We start from the raw sequence: 19667 nt of genomic DNA on the forward strand, positions 1-19667 counted from the left end.
AAATCTAAGATTATGCAACATTCACTGGCGCTTATTGAAGTCAAAATTTTATTGAATTGTTCTGTGAGTTTAATACGGCAGTAACAAAAGTATCAATCGGGTACGGCTGACCAAGTTCGTCTTTGTTCACATCTGTGTTCTGGTTTCTGTTAAAGGGGTTTTCCAGTCCCTAAAAATTGATGGCCTATCCTCAGGATAGGCCATCAGTAGCTGATCGGTCGGGGTCAGACTCCCAGGACCCCCGCCGATCAGCTGTTTTGAAGGGGGTGCAGCACTCGCACGAGCACTACTTCCCTGTCATTTCTAGTTGCTCACTGTGAAGCGTCAACACACATGTAGCGGCGATTCACAGGTTTTGCAGCCTTTTTCCCACATTGAAGTGAATGTTTAGGGACTGGAAAAACCCTTTAACAACAGGAACCTGAACGCAGTGCCAAATCTGTAGTCTGATGGACCCCATTGACTTATAGAGAAGCATATGCATATTCAGAAGCATATTGTTCCTCCATGGTTCTGGGCCATGTAACAGTCACAGGGGTTATAGTGGCTATTGTTACACCCTGATAAGCTTGCTAATGCATAAAGATTGTAAAACTGGAAAGCTGGAGGCTATTGCAGTAAATGAGAAGTACAGTGTGATTGGAATTACTTAGACAAGGCTGAATAACTCCCATGATTGGACACAAAGTACAGGGGGGGGGGGGTGTTACACACAAAACAAAATAGAAAATAGAAAAAATAAATAAAGTTGTAGCTGATTAATATGATAATGTGTATAACCTGAGGATAGGTCGAAGGCTATAGAAGGAGTAATGTGCAGTATATAAATAACAAATGGTTGTATACTTTAATGTAAATAAATATGTATAGCAGAGCACCCTGGGTACTGGTCAAGGTTGCAAGAAAGGGACAATGTTTGTTTACATGAGAGCAACAATATAGGCGACTATATGGGCATAATAATTATCAAACAAGGCTTTCTTTGACATCTGCGCTAGGGCTCCGTCAACTATGGTATTCATTCCATCCAAACAACGGAACCCTTACACCCCTGAGTAACTTCCTTTTTTTCCCTTAAATTCAGTTGCCCTAATATTAGCTGGAGACATTGCTTTTAATTCCGCTGCGATGTGTGATAAACATGCCAAAGTATGGTTTATAGGGCTTTACTTAACATACTGTATAGGCAAACTGGGCAAAGGCCTAAGGCAACACAGACTGGGGTTCGGGCAACAAAGAAATGGAACTGTTCTAATTACCTTGTCCTCCCTACCTGATTTCCCCATAAAAATGATTTATGAGGGGGCGTGGCTAATCTGCCTTAATCATGTCGTGGGCACTATTGCTAATTTAGAATGTATTAACACACAGTGCCTAAGGCAGAATCAAGTGTGAATACAGTCCTGATAAAATCCCTGGCAAAGAAATTCTTGTCTAGAGTTTTATGGGCTGCGCTATATATATATGTTACTTGCCGGTGGCAAGTAAGAAAGGTAAATCAAATGGGATTGAATTAATTAACAGTAACAAAGCTTCCTGTCTACTACAACCATTACACCACGTAGAAAAAAAAAACTAGAGAAACTAGTTATGGTGGGGAGAGTGATTAGCTCACATATTTAAAGGATCGCAAAGGCTTGTGCCATAGATGTTTACCCAGGCGTTTAGTGACTACGAATCACTAGTTTCTTAAAAGATACTAAAATGTTTTAGAAAAAAATACTTCACTAAACAGTAGAATATCATAGTAATATTTATATTTTTGTCTTCATTGTGTATTGATGTAACCATCAATTTGAGTAGAAACCTCATTAACCTTGAAATGCTTACATTAATGCAAAAGTAAAATGTTACTGTTGTATTCACTGCACTACATTCTGATGCTGAAAAATCTTTTTGTTTTATTGAGGTAATAAGAGCTTTGAAACCATTGCTGAGTGGGTTGGATTGCTTGCAATAAACAGGTTTATGATGGACATAAAAGCCACACTTTATAACTTTTTGTGGCATAATAACTCTCAAGGAGCATGAATGTCAGGGTATTTAAAGGGCTATGCTATTTAGAAGCAAGTAAGCCGTTACACGTACCTGGGGTACTCCCTTACTATAGCTGATATATGTTTGTGCCTTTGTAGAAATATAAATGTCATAGGTAGAAATTTGCCTTTGACTGGAGGTGTGTTCTTATTTTGACAGATGTCAATATAATTTTGAAAATGGTTGCTGAACTACCATCCCCCACCCCCATCACAAACTCCTTATCTTTATTGACTTACTGATAAGGACACACTTGGTTGCCAGGCACTGCTGAACAACGGTGGGATCACTTAATACATTTATAGCACTTTCATAAAATAAAGAAAGGAACTAAGAATTTTCTTTTAACATTATGACTGGGGAAGCTGGCTGCACTGTAATAATGATGTGACTCGCTCACTAAGTTCCTTTGCTGAAATGAAAATTGTATTCGATTGACGACCACTTTATCATTTAGTATTAATATTTATTCAAGAAAAGTTGGAAAAGTGATAAAATTCCCGTACAGGTGCAATTGTACTATTTTAAGTTCATTAGAAGAACAATATTGTGGTGCTTTCAATGTTAGTTGATAGAAAAAATATAAAAATTGTAATATAAACAATGTTGTATTGAAACATACCAAAACCCTTAAATTTTGCTACATAAAGAGGCTCTGTCACCAGATTATAAGTGCCCTATCTCCTACATAATCTGATCAGCGCTGTAATGTAGGTAACAACAGTGGTTTTTATTTTGAAAAACATTAATTTTTGACCAAGTTATGAGCAATTTTAGATTTATGCTAATTAGTTTCTTAATAGGCAACTAGGCGTTTTGTACCTTTTGACCAAGTGGGCGTAGTAAAGAGAAGTGTATGACGCTGACCAATCAGCGTCATATACTTCTCTTTACTCACAGCACAGCGTGATCTCACGAGATCATTCTGTGCTGTCACTTACTCCCACATTAACTTTACCGGTGTGTCGGGAGAATGAAGAGACATCGCCTCCTGGCTGGAGGCAATGTCTTTTCATTCTCCCGACACTCCAAGAAAGTTACTGTGGGAGTAAGTGACCGCACAGCGTGATCTCGCAAGATCATGCTGTGCTGTGAGTACAGATGAACATGCATGAAGAGAAGTGTATGGCGCTGATGGTTTTGTATTTATTTGCTAGTACTATTGATTTTATGCAGAGTTTGTATCAAAGCTAATGTCCATTTAACTATATCACTTAACTTTTAGAAAAGAGAAAGGACTGGACTTCATATTCACTGGCAGCACTGGCAACACACTAGGGATTCTAATCCGCAGATAGCTGTTGTATTAATGGGCAGCTATACAGGAATTATTTAGCGTACAGTAAATTTAAATGAACATGCATACAATTACTGATAAAAGATATCCTAAAACATGACATTGCTATATTAATAAAGAAGGATTGCTGTCTGGATGATGATTTGTGAAGAATGCTGCACAATTTCTTTCAAAACTCTGTATTTAAATCCACATTTTATTCCAAACTCTATGACTAACTATGTTGCCAAATTCTATAAATTCTTTTAGATATCTTAAGATAAGGTTGCAGGGATAAGACATGAGGATGCTTTCAAACAAATTTTTCCATAGAGTATAGTCAGAAAAAATACTCTTTAGACGTGAAATGGAACACAGTGATTAGTGTTGCAAAATAAATAATCTACATTATTAGCTATTTTCTTAAATTACTGGATACACCCAAGACGACATATTTATTTTATGATTCTTTTATAATTGAAGTCCATGATTCTGATTTTGCCATCTGGTAAATTTAAACAGAACAAGTCTATTAATAAAATCATTAGTGGCTAGTGGTCTGGGTATGAATATCAGCAAGGAGCCATGCTTTAAAATGTATCTTGTTGTTTGTGATTAATGCATTGGTTATAATGTTTAATCAGCTACTGACTAAAAAAAAAAACATGATAAGGGAAAGGAAAATAGCGAGTGATCCCCCTACATAAACATATTATTTTGTCAACATTATATTCTATAGAATTTGATGGTGAGACCTGCTTGCACTGTACTCTGGACTCTACGTTCTGGTATATGTATTTCACCGCTATTACATAGTCTGATTTGCTCCCTTGTTCACCCACCCCTTAACCTCTTAAAGGGAATGTGTCGCTAGAAATTTTTTTTTTTTCAGTTAAACAATTAGTAGTTAAGTGATTACACATTGTTTGAATTTTTTACATTTTTTCACAAGTCAGGGAATATTATAAATTAGATTCTAATTTATAATATTTCCGTGTGCTGGCCACTAGAGGGAGCAGTTCCCAACATTGCAGCATGGTCACTGTGGTAAAGCAACCTCATTGATTTATGTTGCAAATTTGTGGTGGACACTCTCTCCTCTAGTGTCCTCACACAATCCCCCCTCCCTTCTTCTGGCTAGTGCCAGGAGAAGGAGGGGTTTCAATGTCTTCAAACCTCCTACACTGTGTGCCGCCATTTTCTGAGCGACTGCACAGTGTAGGAGGATTAGATAGGATTAGATACAGGGCTCAGCAGACAGTATAAGGGTATGTGCACACGATAGCAGGCATTTACGTCTGAAAAGACAGACTGTTTTCAGGAGAAAACAGCTGCCTCGTTTCAGATGTAAATGCTCCTCCTCGCATTTTGCGAGGCTTCTCTGACAGCCGTAAATTTTGAGCTGTGCTTCATTGAGTTCAATGAAGAACGGCTCAAATTACGTCTGAAAGAAGTGTCCTGCACTTCTTTTGACGAGGCTTTATTTTTACGCGTCGTCGTTTGACAGCTGTCAAACGACGACGCGTAAATGACAGGTTGTCTGCACAGTACGTCGGCAAACCCATTCAGATGAATGGGCAGATGTTTGCCGACGTATTGTAGCCTTATTTTCAGACGTAAAACGAGGCATAATACGCCTCGTTTACGTCTGAAAATAGGTCGTGTGAACCCAGCCTAACACGAACATACATGAACATAATACACACATCACATACACGAACATAAATTACCTGCTCCTGCACCCGCCGCCTCCGCTGGTCTACGCTCCTATTCCTTCGCTTCGTTGAACATATGGCCGGAAGCCGCGGCCGGAAGTCGTCATCTTACTGTCCGGCAGCAGCTTCCGGTCCACATGAAAATGGCGCCATATTTCGCTCTACAAACGAACTTCATTTTGGTCTGTGTGGGAGCGGCGCATGCGCCGTTCCCACACAGACGGCGTACGCTTCTGAGAATGGAACGGCTCCCGTTCGCATTCACTATGGGGTTGTATGTGCCGTATTCCATCTCTGTATGTGTCGTTAATTGACACATACAGAGATGAAAAAAAAAATGGCAGCCCCCCGTAATATTTCCCTCTTTGCATCCTGGCGCTCATAACTTTTTCATTTTTTGTCTGACGTAGCTGTATGAGACTTTCTTTTTTGCGGGACGAGGTGTAATTTATGTAGGTACCATCTTTTGGTATATTTACATTATTGTTTAATTTATATAACTTTTTATTTTGGCAAAAAAGTAGAAAACGTTATAATGCAGTTTTCTTCTTTTTTTTTTTTTACACCATACACCGATCATCATAAATAACCTTATAGATTTATTGTACAGGTTCTTACGGACGTAGCGATACCAAATATGCGTATATTATTTCATGTCTTGGGACTTATTTTTAAATAGTTTATTTATTATAAAAAATTTATATCTGTATTTTTTTTTACAATTTTTTTTATTTACAGAGGCTCTGTCACCAGATTTTGCAACCCCTATCTCCTATTGCAGCAGATCGGCGCTGCAATGTAGATAACAGTAACGTTTTGTTTTTTTTTAAAAACGAGCATTTTTGGCCAAGTTATGACCATTTTTATATTTATGTAAATGAGGCTTTCTAAAGTACAACTGGGCGTGTTTAAAGTTAAAGTACAACTGGGCGTGTATTGTGTATGTACATCTGGGCGTTTTTACTGCTTTTACTAGCTGGGCGTTGTGAATAGAAGTGTATGATGCTGACGAATCAGCATCATCCACTTCTCTCCACAACGCCCAGCTTCTGGCAGTGCACAGACACACAGCGTGTTCTCGAGAGATCACGCTGTGACGTCACTCACTTCCTGCCCCAGGTCCTGCATCGTGTCGGACGAGCGAGGACACATCGGCACCAGATCTTCTGCAATAGGAGATAGGGGTTGCAAAATCTGGTGACAGAGCCTCTTTAACATTACTTTTTTTTTATGAACTTAACTTTTTTTTAAAATCCCATAGAGGCATTTTTTATTTTTATTTTTGAACTTTAATGTACTGGCATATATCTTTATGCCAGTACATTAGCCTGTGTACTGATTGTACACAGGCAGTTGTTAGGGCATACCACTCTTCTCTGCGGCTGTGTGTTACTCGTCCTGATGCGCCAAGCACCCACCGCTCAGGACGAGTATTCTCGTCCTGTGACAGCAACCAGTTAAAGAGAACCTTTCACTAGCCCATACATGTGCAGCTGAGTGCACTATGTAATAGGCACTGCTGCACAGACCTTGTGTCACTTTAAACAATGTTTCTAGCCTCCTCCGTTTTTTAGATATCAGTTGCGTTATATTTGGCGCCCGATATGTAAATAACTCCCTGAACTGACAATGGGGCATTTATTTTATTGTAAATGGCAGGGGGGCGTGATACTTAGCGCTCTGACACTGTCCAATCAGCTACGGACAGTGTCAGAGTGGCTTGTGCTATGTGACACACAGTCTTTCCTTCATTGTCTGAGAAGAGCTGGAGAGAGGAGAGCGTGCCCGCATGCACAGCTCCGCCACGGAACAGAAGAGGAGAATAAGAATGTGAATTCTTCTTCTCTTCTGTTCCGTGGCAGCGGGAGTATCATCGGCGGCGGTGCGCACCCTCCCATTCTCTCTTCAGCTCTCGGCAGACAAGGATGACAAGACTGTGATCTCGCGAGAGAGATCACACCGCACAAGCCGCTCTGACACTGTCCATTGCTGATTGGACAGCGTCAGAGCGCTAAGTATCACACCCAATGCCATTTACAATAAAAGAAACGCCACACATAATGGCACCGATATCTAAATAACTGAGGAGGCTAGAAACATAGTATAAAGTGAGACAAGGTTTGTGCAGCAGTGCCTATTACATGGTGCACTCAGCTGCACATTCATGAGCTGGTGAAAGGCTCTCTTTAATATATTGTGTTTTGTTTTTTAGTGCTTTGTATCCTCATACTGACTAAAAAAAATACATTAATACAATTATAGTGACACTTGTTTTAGATTTTAGTGCATTTATACCTCCTTGCCTTCCAGTAAGCTGTTAGAAGGAATATTGGTCTGTTAGGTTACAGAGAATTAAAAATAGATTAAAAGGCGTTATGTGGGGACCAGAAAGTATTAGCGGTGTGCTCACTGCAGTATGTCAGTACACTCGCTAATATACATTCCGATCCCCCGTCGCGCTGATTATGAGATTTTAATCGATTTTTATAGCGCTAGCGGGGGACCGGAAGTCTAGGTGCAAAGTCTTCCTTCATGGTGACACGACTCTTCATCATTTGACCGACATGCTGTACTCTATGTAATTGCTGTACTACTGCTACAATGATTACATAGAGTACAACGGGGGCGGTCACATGATGAAGAGTCGTGTCACCATGAAGGAAGACTGTGCAACTAGACTTCCGGTCCCCCGCTAGCGCTATAAAAATCTATTGAAATCTCATAATCAGCGCGATGCGGGACCAAAATGTATATTAGCAAGTGTACTCACATACTGCAGTGAGTACACTGCTAATAATTTTCGGTCCCCACATAACCCCTTTAAAACTTAAGGAGATTAGAGCATAGTTTTTCATATATTTTATATATATTTTAATATTTTGAGTTATGTCAACAGATCAAAAAGGCAAGTGCTATAGTGGCATAAATATTATAAAAAAAAAAAGAATAGTTTATAGAGATATGTATGGAATATGGCCTATCTTTTTAGAACATGTCTTCTTTTGAAGAATTGGGTGTGATAGTAGTAAAGGTATACACCTGGTACTGTGCACTCGTGGTTCAGCTGGGCTGTGGGCATAGTCTATGTAAGCAACATTATTTTAAGACCTGTAATAATGAATCACTAGAGTAAAAATATTCCTAGAGAGCATTTATAGAATGCCATAGGTGATTGAACATTCCTATTAATACAATTTACCTGTTTAAGACGTTTGTTATTAGTTCTAATTCACTAATTTTATAGAACCTCTTGTTTACAATGATAAAGAATTTCTTTGGATAGTGGCACTTCTTCCCCAATTGGAATAGATAGAGCTTGATAAAGACTAGACATTGAAGGTACATATATAATAATAAACATTTTTAGCAAAATACAGCATGAAGAGATCTCCAGTGTGTTTTGGAAGCAGGGACACATTTTCCCACTGTGACAAATAGAAAGTGGTTAACACTAGATTTTGTTTGACTTTCCCGATCAACAGTGGGGTAATATGGAGAGGTTGAACTCTGTGGACTTGGTTTTTTTCAAGCTTAATAACTATGCAGCTATGCATGAGGTTAAAAATACAGCAAAAGAATGTGTGTAACATTGCTTGGGTTAATTAATGTTTACACTGTTACAAGCTCGGGCAATTCTACTGGTCTGCTAACTTTTGTAAAGACCATTTTAGCAGATGAAAATAACCTTGTTTTATTCCCGCTGCAGAATAATGAATCATATGACACATAAAACGAAATATTATTATTTTATATATTTATATAGTTTTGAATACACATAATAATATCAAGTATTTTAGGTCACACCGGGGTGAAGCATTTTCAAGACCTATGGCCTCATGCACAAAAGTGTATTACAGCTCTGTTCAACCTCAGTATTGTACAGAGCCATAATATGGCACCTATAGACATTTTGACGGAAGCAATATTGTAGTCGACTACGGTATTTCTTCCGTGAAAACTATGGAACCCTTGTACAACGGAGACAAACGGAAGCCATTTGAACCAGATCCGTCACCGTTGAATTCAATGGTGATGCCTACGATTTCCGTTTGTTTCAGTCAGGGTTCCGTTCTGACGGAAAGCTCAGACGGAACGCCTGAACAGAGCCCTGATGCAGATGTGAACAAAACCTTACAGTACTGTTCCAAACATCTTGGAGAACTAACCACAGATCTTCGGTGGATGAAGGCTTCTTCGAATCCTACTGTTTCATCATGTAATCCTAGTCAGAACTGATGATGTTCCAGGGCTCATTTCTCTTCTTTACGCTTACATGTTGCAAGGAACATCCACCATGCTTCACTGTTGCCTGAAGACACTCATTATTGTACCACTCTACAGCCATTTGGGGAACAAACTGCCTTCTGTTGCAGCCAAATATTTCACATTTTGACTCTTCAGTCCAGAGCACCTGCTGTCATTTTTCTGCACCCCAGTTCCTATGTTTTCGTGCATAGTTAAGTCTCTTGGCCTTGTTTCCACATCGAAGGCATGGCTTTTTGACCGCAATTCTTCCATGATGACCACTTCTGGCCAGACTTCTCCGAACAGTAGATGGGTGTTCCGCTGGTTTCTGCCAGTTCTGATCTGATGGCACTGCTGGGCATCTTCCGATTTTTAAAGGGAAGTAAGCATGATATGTCTTTGATATGCTGCACTAAGATTTCTTGGCCAACCACTGGATCTACGGTCTTCAACATTGCCTGTTTCTTTGTGCTTCTTTAAAAGAGCTCGAATAGCACATCTTGAAACTCCAGTCTGCTTCGAAATCTTTGCCTGGGAGAGACCTTAATGATGCAGTATGAACTTCCTTGTGTCTTGTTGCTGTGTTCAGACTTGCCATGGTGGACCTGTGACATGATACGGTCTTCCACAACCTAATCTTTGTAGCAGAATTTGGATGTTCCTCACGGAGTGTTAAGCCTCCTAGACAGCTGTTTCTGTCACAGTTAATGTCTGTGTTTTAACCTACATATGAAAATGATAATCATTATCACCTGTTTGGTATAATTGTTTAATCATACACCTGACTATATAATCTTACAAAATCCATGGCTTTGTTGTGCAAGTGTACCTGTAATAATTTATGCTGTTTTGAAGGCAAAGGGTGGTCACATCAAATATTGGTTTGATTTAGCTTTTTATTTTTTTTTATTTTACATATTTCACATATTTTGTCAATTGATAAAAAAAACTACTAACACTTCTATTTTCGAAACCATTCTTAGGCGACATTCAGCTGAGCGTGTCTTATTTGCATGTGTAGAAAACGCAGGATTTTTTCCTATATTTATTGTCCGTGTGCATTGCGTATTGGCATCAGTGTGCTTTGCGTGTGGCATGCGGTTTTTGCATTTCTAAAAAAAAAATATTTCTCAGCTTTTCAATGTATTTGATGCGTGAAACACGGACAGCACACAGATGTTGTCCGTGTGCTGTTTGTGGTTTTCACGCAACCATAGACTTCAATAGGCGACTAGGTGCATGAAACCGCACCAATATAGGACATGCAGTGAGTTTTACGGTACGGACACACGCTGCATGAAAAACAACGCATGTGTAAATGGCCCCATTGAATTGCATGGGTCTGTGTGCTGAGAGTGATTTCATCGCACAGCACAAGGACGAGTATTATGCTTGTCTGAATGAGCCATTACGTGCATTGACATATATATATATATATATATATATATATATATATATATATATATATATATATATATATATATATACAAAAGCAAAGGATTGGAGCAGCACTGTGAACAAATGCCTGACTAGGCTGGTGCAAAGCTTTTTTGCTGGTGAAAAGTTATCTTTCTTGGATATATATAGTGTGTGTGTATATATATATACACACACATACAAATGCATAAAGTAGGATTTACATCGATTTTTATGCAGACATCATAGGCAATATTCATATAAACTACATGTGTACAGTAGAATAATGTGCACACTTTATTTTGCAGGAGTAAGATACAATCAACAAGGAAACAGCGAGGTCACTTCATCATCAACAATTAATCACCATGGTAACAATGCCATGTTGACCAGTCAGTCAGTCCTCCAGCAGGTTTCTCCAGTGAGTTTGGATCCTGGCCATAACATGCTTTCACCTGATGGTAAATTGGTGAGTACACCTGGCCTATTGTAGCTGCAGTGCTGATAAGATAAGAGAGACAAGCAAAATACACAGTATTCTTTTTTTTTTTAGGTTCTCACAGGGTCAGCAGTAAACAAAGAAGCATTGTAGACTAAAAAGCTTGAATGCACAGTTTGCACTAAAAAACAGCTCTCTGACCCACTTTAAGGCCTTTTTGAAGCTGACCAATAAATGTAACAAAGAGCTGTTCACATTTTATTGATTAAATACCTTACAAAGTAGAAAAGTGGGTGGAACAGTGTTTGTTTTTCCTTGCAGATGACATGCACATTGATAAAACTGACTCTCCAAAAGCCTTCTCTTTAAAGGGTGGGCCAGGTTCAGCATTTTTTTAACTTAGTAAAATACTTTCCCTTTTCATTTCCAGTCATTTGATTCTTTATTCAGCACTCAGAACTTTACGTTGTTCATGTAGAATTGTCAGCCATGTCACAAGTTCCGATAATCATCTAGTCAAGGTTTAACACCTTATTTAATTTCAACGTTTGTAAGATGAGAAAATGTTTAAACATTGTTGCGGTCAATACAAAAATAAATAAGAAAATATATGTACTGTGTAAGAAGAGCATGTTACTTTTAAAGGGAAGCCAACAACGTTTTCATTGCCAGTCTTCTGACACAAACGACCCAAAAGGTGCAATTGATTGGTCAGCCTCATACACTCCTCTATAGAACGCCCAGTTGGTAAAAAGTAAAAACACGCCCAGTTGTCTATTAAGAAACAAATTAGTATAAATCTAAAATTGTGCATAACTTGGTCAAAAATGATCGTTTTTCGAAATAAAAACCACTGTTGTTATCTACATTACAGCGCCAATCAGATTATGCAGGAGATAGGGCATTTATAATCTGGTGACAGAGCCTCTTTAACCCCTTCCCGCTCCTTGACGTACTATTACGTCATGGCAGCTGTATCGTTCGCGCTCCATGCCGTAATAGTACGTCTCGGGAGTAACGGCCGTTTCGGCCGTCCTCCCGACACATACAGGAGCTGTGACGCTGCTGTCTTGTTCAGCAGCTGTCACAGCTCCTACAGCGGGGACCGATCGCTGTGTCCCCGCTGATTAACCCCTTAAAAGCCGCGTTCTATAGAGATCGCGGCTTTTTAGGGGTTAAGCTGCCATCGCCGGCCTGCTACGCGATAGCGGCCGGCGATGGTGACTATGGCAACCGGACACCAAACAATGGCGTCCGGCTATGCCATAGACGGAAGCCTAGTGGGTCCTGACAACGTCAGGACCCACTATGCTTGCTGTCAGTGAGTAGCTGACAGTTCTAATACACTGCACTACGCATGTAGTGCAGTGTATTAGAATAGCGATCAGGGCCTCCTGCCCTCATGTCCCCTAGTGGGACAAAGTAATAAAGTAAAAAAAAAGTTAAAAAAAGATGTGTAAAAATAAGAAAATAAAAGTTTTAAAAGTAATAAAAGTAAAAGTCCCACTTTTTCCCTTATCAGTCCTTTATTATTAATAAAAATATATAAACAAACAAATAAACTATACATAATTGGTATCGCCGCGTCCGTAACGGCCTGAACTACAAAATTATTTTGTTATTTATCCCGCACGGTGAACGCCGTAAAAAAAAATATTAATAAACCGTACCACAATCACAATTGTTTGGTCACTTCACCTCCCAAAAAATGGAATAAAAAGAGATCAAAAAGTCGCATGTACCTAAAAATGGTACTGATGGAAAATACAGTTCGTTACGCAAAAAATAAGTCCTCGCACGGCTTTATTGATTGAAAAATAAAAACGTTCTGGCTCTTAGAATAAGGTAACACAAAAAGTGAATGATTGTTTACAAAACGTATTTTATTGTGCAAACGCCATAAGACATAAAAAAAAACTATAAACATCTGGTATCGCCGTGATCGTATTGCCCCGCAGAATAAAGTTAATATATCATTTATAGCGCACGGTGAACGCTGTAAAAAAAAAAGTATACAAAAACAATAGTAGAATTGCTGTTTATTAGTCACCACGCCACCTAAAAATGGAATAAAAACTGATCAAAAAGCCGCATGCACCCCAAGAAAACTACAATGCATTCCTCAAGGGGTCTAGTTTCCAAATTGGGGTCACTTTTGGGGGGTTTCCAATGTTTTGGCACCACAAGACCTCTTCAAACCGGACATGGTGCCTAATAAAAAAGAGGGCTCAAAATCCGCTAGGTGCTCCTTTGCTTCGGAGGCCGGTGCTTCAGTCCATTACCGCACTAGGGCCACATGTGGGATATTTCTCAAAACTGCAGAATCTGGGTAATAAGTATTGAGTTGCGTTTCTCTGATAAATCCTTTTGTGTTATAAAAAAAATGGTATAAAAAGAGTAAATTTCACCTCTACTTTGCTCTAAATTTCTGTGAAACACCTAAAGGGTTCATAAACTTTCTAAATGCTGTTGTGAATACTTTGAGGGGTCTAGTTTCTAAAATGGGGTGTTTGATAGGGGTTTCTAATATATGGGCCCCTCAAAGCAACTTCAGAAATGAAGTGGAACCTAAAAAAATAAATAAATGAGGCAATACTTCGCTTCTTACATTATACTGATAATGAGCCGTGCCCACTCCGAGATGACCCCAGTTTTGACCGTTTGTATAAACGGAGACCCCTATTAGACCGTTCCAGTGCCCGGTTTTCCCAAGCATACACCCCCGAGAAGTGTTTTTCTATTGATGAGTCCCTGGTACATTTTAAAGGGAGGGTTCAATTCCGCCAGTACCTGCCAGGTAAGAGGGCAAGGTATGGCGTGAAGATGTATAAGCTGTGCGAGAGTGCATCAGGGTATACCTACAGGTTTAGGATATATGAAGGAAAGGCCACCCCCAAACCAGACTGCATCCTGGACTACAATAGGTACATGGGAGGGATGGACTTGTCAAATCAAGTCCTGAAGCCCTACAGCGCCAGGCGGTGTGGTATAAGAAGCTGGCCGGGCACATCATACAGATGGCTTTGTACAATGCGTATGTGCTACGTCGATGTGCAGGCCAGAGGGGAACTTTCCTGGAATTTCAAGATCTAATCTTTAGGGACCAGGAAGGGGGGGCACCCAGTACTTCTGGAAGCGAGGCCACACGCATCGTACCAGGGCAACACTTTCCAGGAGAAGTTCCCCAAACCGGTGGAAAGGGAAAGAGTCAAAAGAGGTGCAGAGTCTGCTATAAGAGGGGGATAAGGAAGAACACAATATACCAATGTGACACGTGTCCCGAAAAACCAGGGCTCTGTATAAAAGATTGTTTTAAAATGTATCATACATCCCTTGATTTTTAATTTACCCTGATGCACTCCGCACAGCTTACCCCCCTCATCTTTCCCTTCTGAGCCCTGCCGTATGCCCAGGCAGCTGATAACAGCCACATGTAGGGTATTGTCGTACCCAGGAGAACCCACATTACAATTTAAGGGGTGTATATCTCCGGTGGCGCATGCTGGGCACACTATATTGGACACTGAAATGGCATATACATATATAAAATTGCAAATCTCACACTGCACCATCTGCTGCGCATTATCTTTTACACAGTACCTGTGGGGTCAAAATGCTCACTACACCTCTAGATGAATGTCTTAAGGGGTGTAGTTTTTAAAATGGGGTCACTTCTCGGGGGTTTCAACTGTACTGGTACCTCAGGGGCTTCTGCACACATGACTTAGCACCAGAAAAGCTCCAGTAGGCCAAATGGTGGTCCTTTCCTTCTGAGCCCTCCCATGGGCCCAAAGGGCAGTTTATCACCACAAATGGGGTATTGCCGCACTAAGGACAAATTGGGCAACAAAATGGGGTATGTTGTTCCTTGTGAAAATAAGAAAATTTGATCAAAAATGACATTTTATTGGAAAAAATATCATTTTTTTCATTTCACAGCCCAATTCAAATAGGTGCTGTGAAAAAACTGTGCGGTCAAAATGATAACAAAAACCATAAATGAATTCCTTGAGGGGTGTAGTTTCCAAAATGGGGTCACTTCTGGTGGGTTTCCATTGCTTTGATACCTCTGGGGCTCTGCAAATGCAACATGGCACCCGAAAACCAATCCAGCAAAATCTGGACTCCAACAAACACATAGCGCTCCTATCCTTCTGAGCCCTCCCATGGGCCCAAACGGCAGTTTATCACCACAAATGGGGTATTGCCGCACTAAGGACAAATTGGGCAACAAAATGGGGTATGTTGTTCCCTGTGAAAATAAGAAAATTTGATCAAAAATTACATTTTATTGGAAAAAATATCATTTTTTTCATTTCACAGCCCAATTCAAATAGGTGCTGTGAAAAAACTGTGCGGTCAAAATGATAACAAAAACCATAAATGAATTCCTTGAGGGGTGTAATTTCCAAAATGGGGTCACTTCTGGTGGGTTTCCATTGTTTTGATACCTCAACGCCTCTTCAAACCTGGCATGCTGCCTAAAATATATTCTAATAAAAAAGAGGCCTCAAAATGCACTAGGTGCTTCTTTGCTTCTAGGGCTTGTGTTTTAGTCCACGAGCGCAGTAGGGCCACATGTGGGACATTTCTAAAAACTGCAGAATCTGGACAATACATATTTAGTAGTGTTTCTCTGGTAAAACCTTCTCTGTTACTAAAAAAAAATTGAATAAAATTGAAATTCAGCAGAAAAAATGAAATTTGCAAATTTCATTTCCACTTTGCTTTAATTCCTGTGAAATGCCTGAAGGGTTAAAAAACTTTCTATATGCTGTTTTGAATACTTTGAGGAGTCTAGTTTTTAAAATGGGGTGTTTTATGGGGGTTTCTAATACATAGGCCCCTCAAATCCACTTCAGAACTGAACTGGCACCTTCAAAAAAAGGCTTTTGAAATTTTCTTAAGAATATGAGAAATTGCTGTTTATGTTCTAAGCCTTGTAACGTCCAAGAAAAATAAAAGAATGTTCAAAAAACGATGCCAATCTAAAGTAGACATATGGGAAATGTGAACTAGTAACTATTTTGGGTGGTATAACCGTCTGTTTTACAAGCAGATGCATTTAAATTCTGAAAAATGCTATTTTTTGTAAATTTTCTCTAAATTTTGCAATTTTTCACAAATAAAGACTGAATATATCGACCAAATTTTACCACGAACATGAAGCCCAAAGTGTCACGAGAAAACAATCTCAGAATCGCTTGGATAGGTTTAAGCATTCCGACGTTATTACCACATAAAGTGAAATATGTCAGATTTGAAAAATGGGCTCTGAGCCTTAAGGCCCAAACTAGGCTGCGTCCTTAAGGGGTTAAGGCTACATTCACACGACAGTGATAAAAATGGCCATTAAAAACTGATCAACTGACATTTTTCATGGCTGTTTTTTATCAGTGTGTCTCCGAATTTTCATCCATTTTCAGTCCGTCTGTCCATTTTTAATGGCCGTTTGTCATTTGTTTGCTATCTGTTTTCCATGGCCGTTAAAAAAACTGATGGATTTAATTTGTCATGTTTTTTTTTGGTCCAAACCCCCTGAAAATACCACAGTGACCATGTACATAGTGCCGCAGTGCCCGCTGTAGATAGTGCCCACATAGATAGTGCCAGTGCCCACATATAAAGTACTAGTGCCCACATAGTGCCACACACATGTAGATATCGACACATTGAGCGCTCTAGATAGTGCCCATATAGTGCCAGAGTGCCCATGTAGAAAGTGACACACTCTAACCGGAGATTACGGTAGTGATGTCAAAGGCTTTCCCAGGCTCAGTGGGAGTCCCCTTGGCCAGAATCCGTTTTTAACGGTCGTCACATAGATTGATTCCTGAAAAACAGCCATTAAAAATGAAACCATTGAGTTCTATGGGGGTTGTCTGGCTGTGAAAATGGCCAAAAATAGGACATATCCTAGTTTTTGACGTCCAGTATTTACGGGCCGTGAATACAGCCATTAAACTGCATTGTTCTGAATATGGTCGCGTTACGGCCATTAAAAAAACATAAACGGCCGCCACAAGGACGTTTTCCCCTGTCGTGTGAATGTAGCCTAAGGCGTCCGTTTTGGTCAGTTTTTCTCGGCCGTTTTTCATCGTTTCCGTTCTGGACCATGTTTCCGTTTTTAACAGCCGATTTTGACCCGTTTTGCATCCGGTATTTTTCCCTGTCCTTTTTAAAAACGGATGAATTTCATTTGTAATTTTTTTGCCACACACTTCCCTCTGTAGATAATGCCACACACTGCCCTCTGTAGATGCTGCTACAGCCCCCCTGTAGGTAGTGCCACACAGCCACCTGTAAGTAGTGCCACACAGCCCCCTGTAGGTAATGCCACACAGCACCCTGTAGGAAATGCCACACAGCCCCCTGTAGGTAGTTCTACACAGGACCCTTTTACATCGCACCCCCCCCATAGATGGCACCCCCTGTCTGTAGATAGCGCCACCATTGCAGGAGAAGTCCCTGACTTCAATGTCCATATATGGACAGTGAAGTCAGGGACTACTCCTGGAGTGGAAACACTGGCTACACTGCCGGGGATCCCGCTTCAGAAGTCCCTGACGTCACTGTGTCCAAATATGGAGCGTGAAGTCAGGGACTTCTCCTGGAGCGGAAACACCGGCCACAGCACCAGGGATTCCGCTTCAGCAGTACCTGACGTCACTGTTTCCATATATGGACAGTGAAGTCAAGGACTTCTAATGAAAGCAGAAACACCGGCCACAGCGCCGGGGATTCTGCTTCAGAAGTCCCTGACGTCACTGTCGATATATGGACAGTGAAGTCAGGGACATCTCCCGGATCGGAAACACCGGCCACAGCACCGGGGATTCCACTTCAGAAGTCACTGACCCCACTGTGTCCATATATGGACAGTGAAGTCAGGGACTTCTCCTGGAGCGGAAACATCGGCCACAGCGCCGGGGATTCCACTTCAGAAGTCCCTGACGTCACTGTGTCCAAATATGGACACTGAAGTCAGGGACTTCTCCTGGAGCAGAATCACCAATCCCTGGCCACAGCGTTGCCAAAGCTGTGGCCGGGGATTGGGGATTCCGCTCCTACAGGGAGCAAAAAAAATACTGCACTGTGAAGAGGACAATGAGAGAGTGAGCGACGGAAGACACGGCCGTCACTCGGAACACATTCCAGTGATGGCCGTGTATTACCCAGCCCCATAGACTTCTATGGGAGCAGGGGTCTGGGAGAACGGACGAAAATAGGGCATGTCCCACTTTTTGACGGCCCGCTTTCCCAGGCTGTCAAAAAATCGGTTGTGTGAATAGCCCATTTGGGCTCTATTGTTCCTACTGCGGACGTGTGATGGCCGTTTTTTGAACGACCGTCATACGGCCGGAGGACCCTGTCGTGTGAATAGGGCCTAAAGAGAAGTTCTGCATATCACACAATTTCATATACTCTGTAGAATATCTTTGTTGTTATCTGATCCTTCCATTTTCTTACGGGAGAAAATTAAAAACAGAAAAATGGTTCACAGAGAATAGATATCTCACCGTATATTGCCAGTGGTTTGAATAGTAAAACCATTAATTTTCTACTATATTACTATTTAGAAAATAACACATAAATCTTACCATTTAAATTTGTAAAACGTAATGTTTACTTAATGTTTTTAACAGATTCCTGTTTCTGGAGGAGGTCTGCCACCTGTAAGCACCTTGACAAATATTCACAGTTTGTCTCAATCAATTCACCACAGTTCCCAACAAACACAGAACCTCATCATGGGACCTATTTCTGGAGTCATGGCAATAACACAAAGTAAGTCTTGACTAGGTGGATACAATCATGGAACTTAAAATATAGACCTGCATTTGAAGATGGTTCTGTTACTATAGAAATGGGATATAGTGGTGATATTTTAGACTTGATGATCAGCCACACCATCATTTTCACCCTGCATAAAATCATATTTAGCCAGGAAGAAATAGAATATATATTTTATTTCTCTCTAGAGAATCTTTTTATTCTAGAACCTACCTATACAATTGAACATGCGTATGTTTAATTTGATGCTATTATAGTTAATATAGTTTTATATATTGGTGTTGGTTTTTAAAGTCAGTAGTCAAAAAACACTAGCAGAGAGGGGACTTTAGTACACTAGAAGTTAAAGGGGATGTACACCATTGCAGTGATTTTCTTTGCATCTATGCTAATAAATTAAGCAACCTTGAACAGTCTGTTTAATACTATTCTACCATTTTGTGTATGCAGCTCTTATGCAAATCGATGTTTCCATGGTTACAGACTACAAACAAACTGTGTAGCCTGATCCTGAAGTCTCTGTTATTTCCCTTGCATCTGCTGCCTCTCCTTATGTCTCTAGGTTAGCAAGAAACAGGGGTCAGACGGAAGCAACATACTGATAGGGAACTTAGATTGTGAACCCCAATGGGGACAATAAGTGTGGACCTTTGTATAGCACTGCGGAATATGTTGGCGCTATATAAGTAACAGAATAATTAGGGGGTAACATATGACTGCAGGATCACCTTACACTTAGGTTTGT

General features: G+C 40.3%; 1 protein-coding gene across 2 annotated transcripts in view; it reads left to right on the forward strand.

Moving 5' to 3' along the window:
• Positions 1 to 19667, forward strand: part of HNF1B (HNF1 homeobox B) — a 67672-nt gene that overhangs the window by 38984 nt on the left and 9021 nt on the right. For both annotated transcript variants that reach the window (XM_075850604.1, XM_075850603.1), the window contains exons 5-6: positions 10998 to 11158; positions 18775 to 18916. In XM_075850604.1, coding sequence (XP_075706719.1) covers positions 10998 to 11158; positions 18775 to 18916 — 303 coding nt within the window. The remainder of the gene's footprint in view (positions 1 to 10997; positions 11159 to 18774; positions 18917 to 19667) is intronic.

Source organism: Rhinoderma darwinii, chromosome 2, assembly GCF_050947455.1.
Source record: "Rhinoderma darwinii isolate aRhiDar2 chromosome 2, aRhiDar2.hap1, whole genome shotgun sequence".
Classification (NCBI taxonomy): domain Eukaryota; kingdom Metazoa; phylum Chordata; class Amphibia; order Anura; family Rhinodermatidae; genus Rhinoderma; species Rhinoderma darwinii.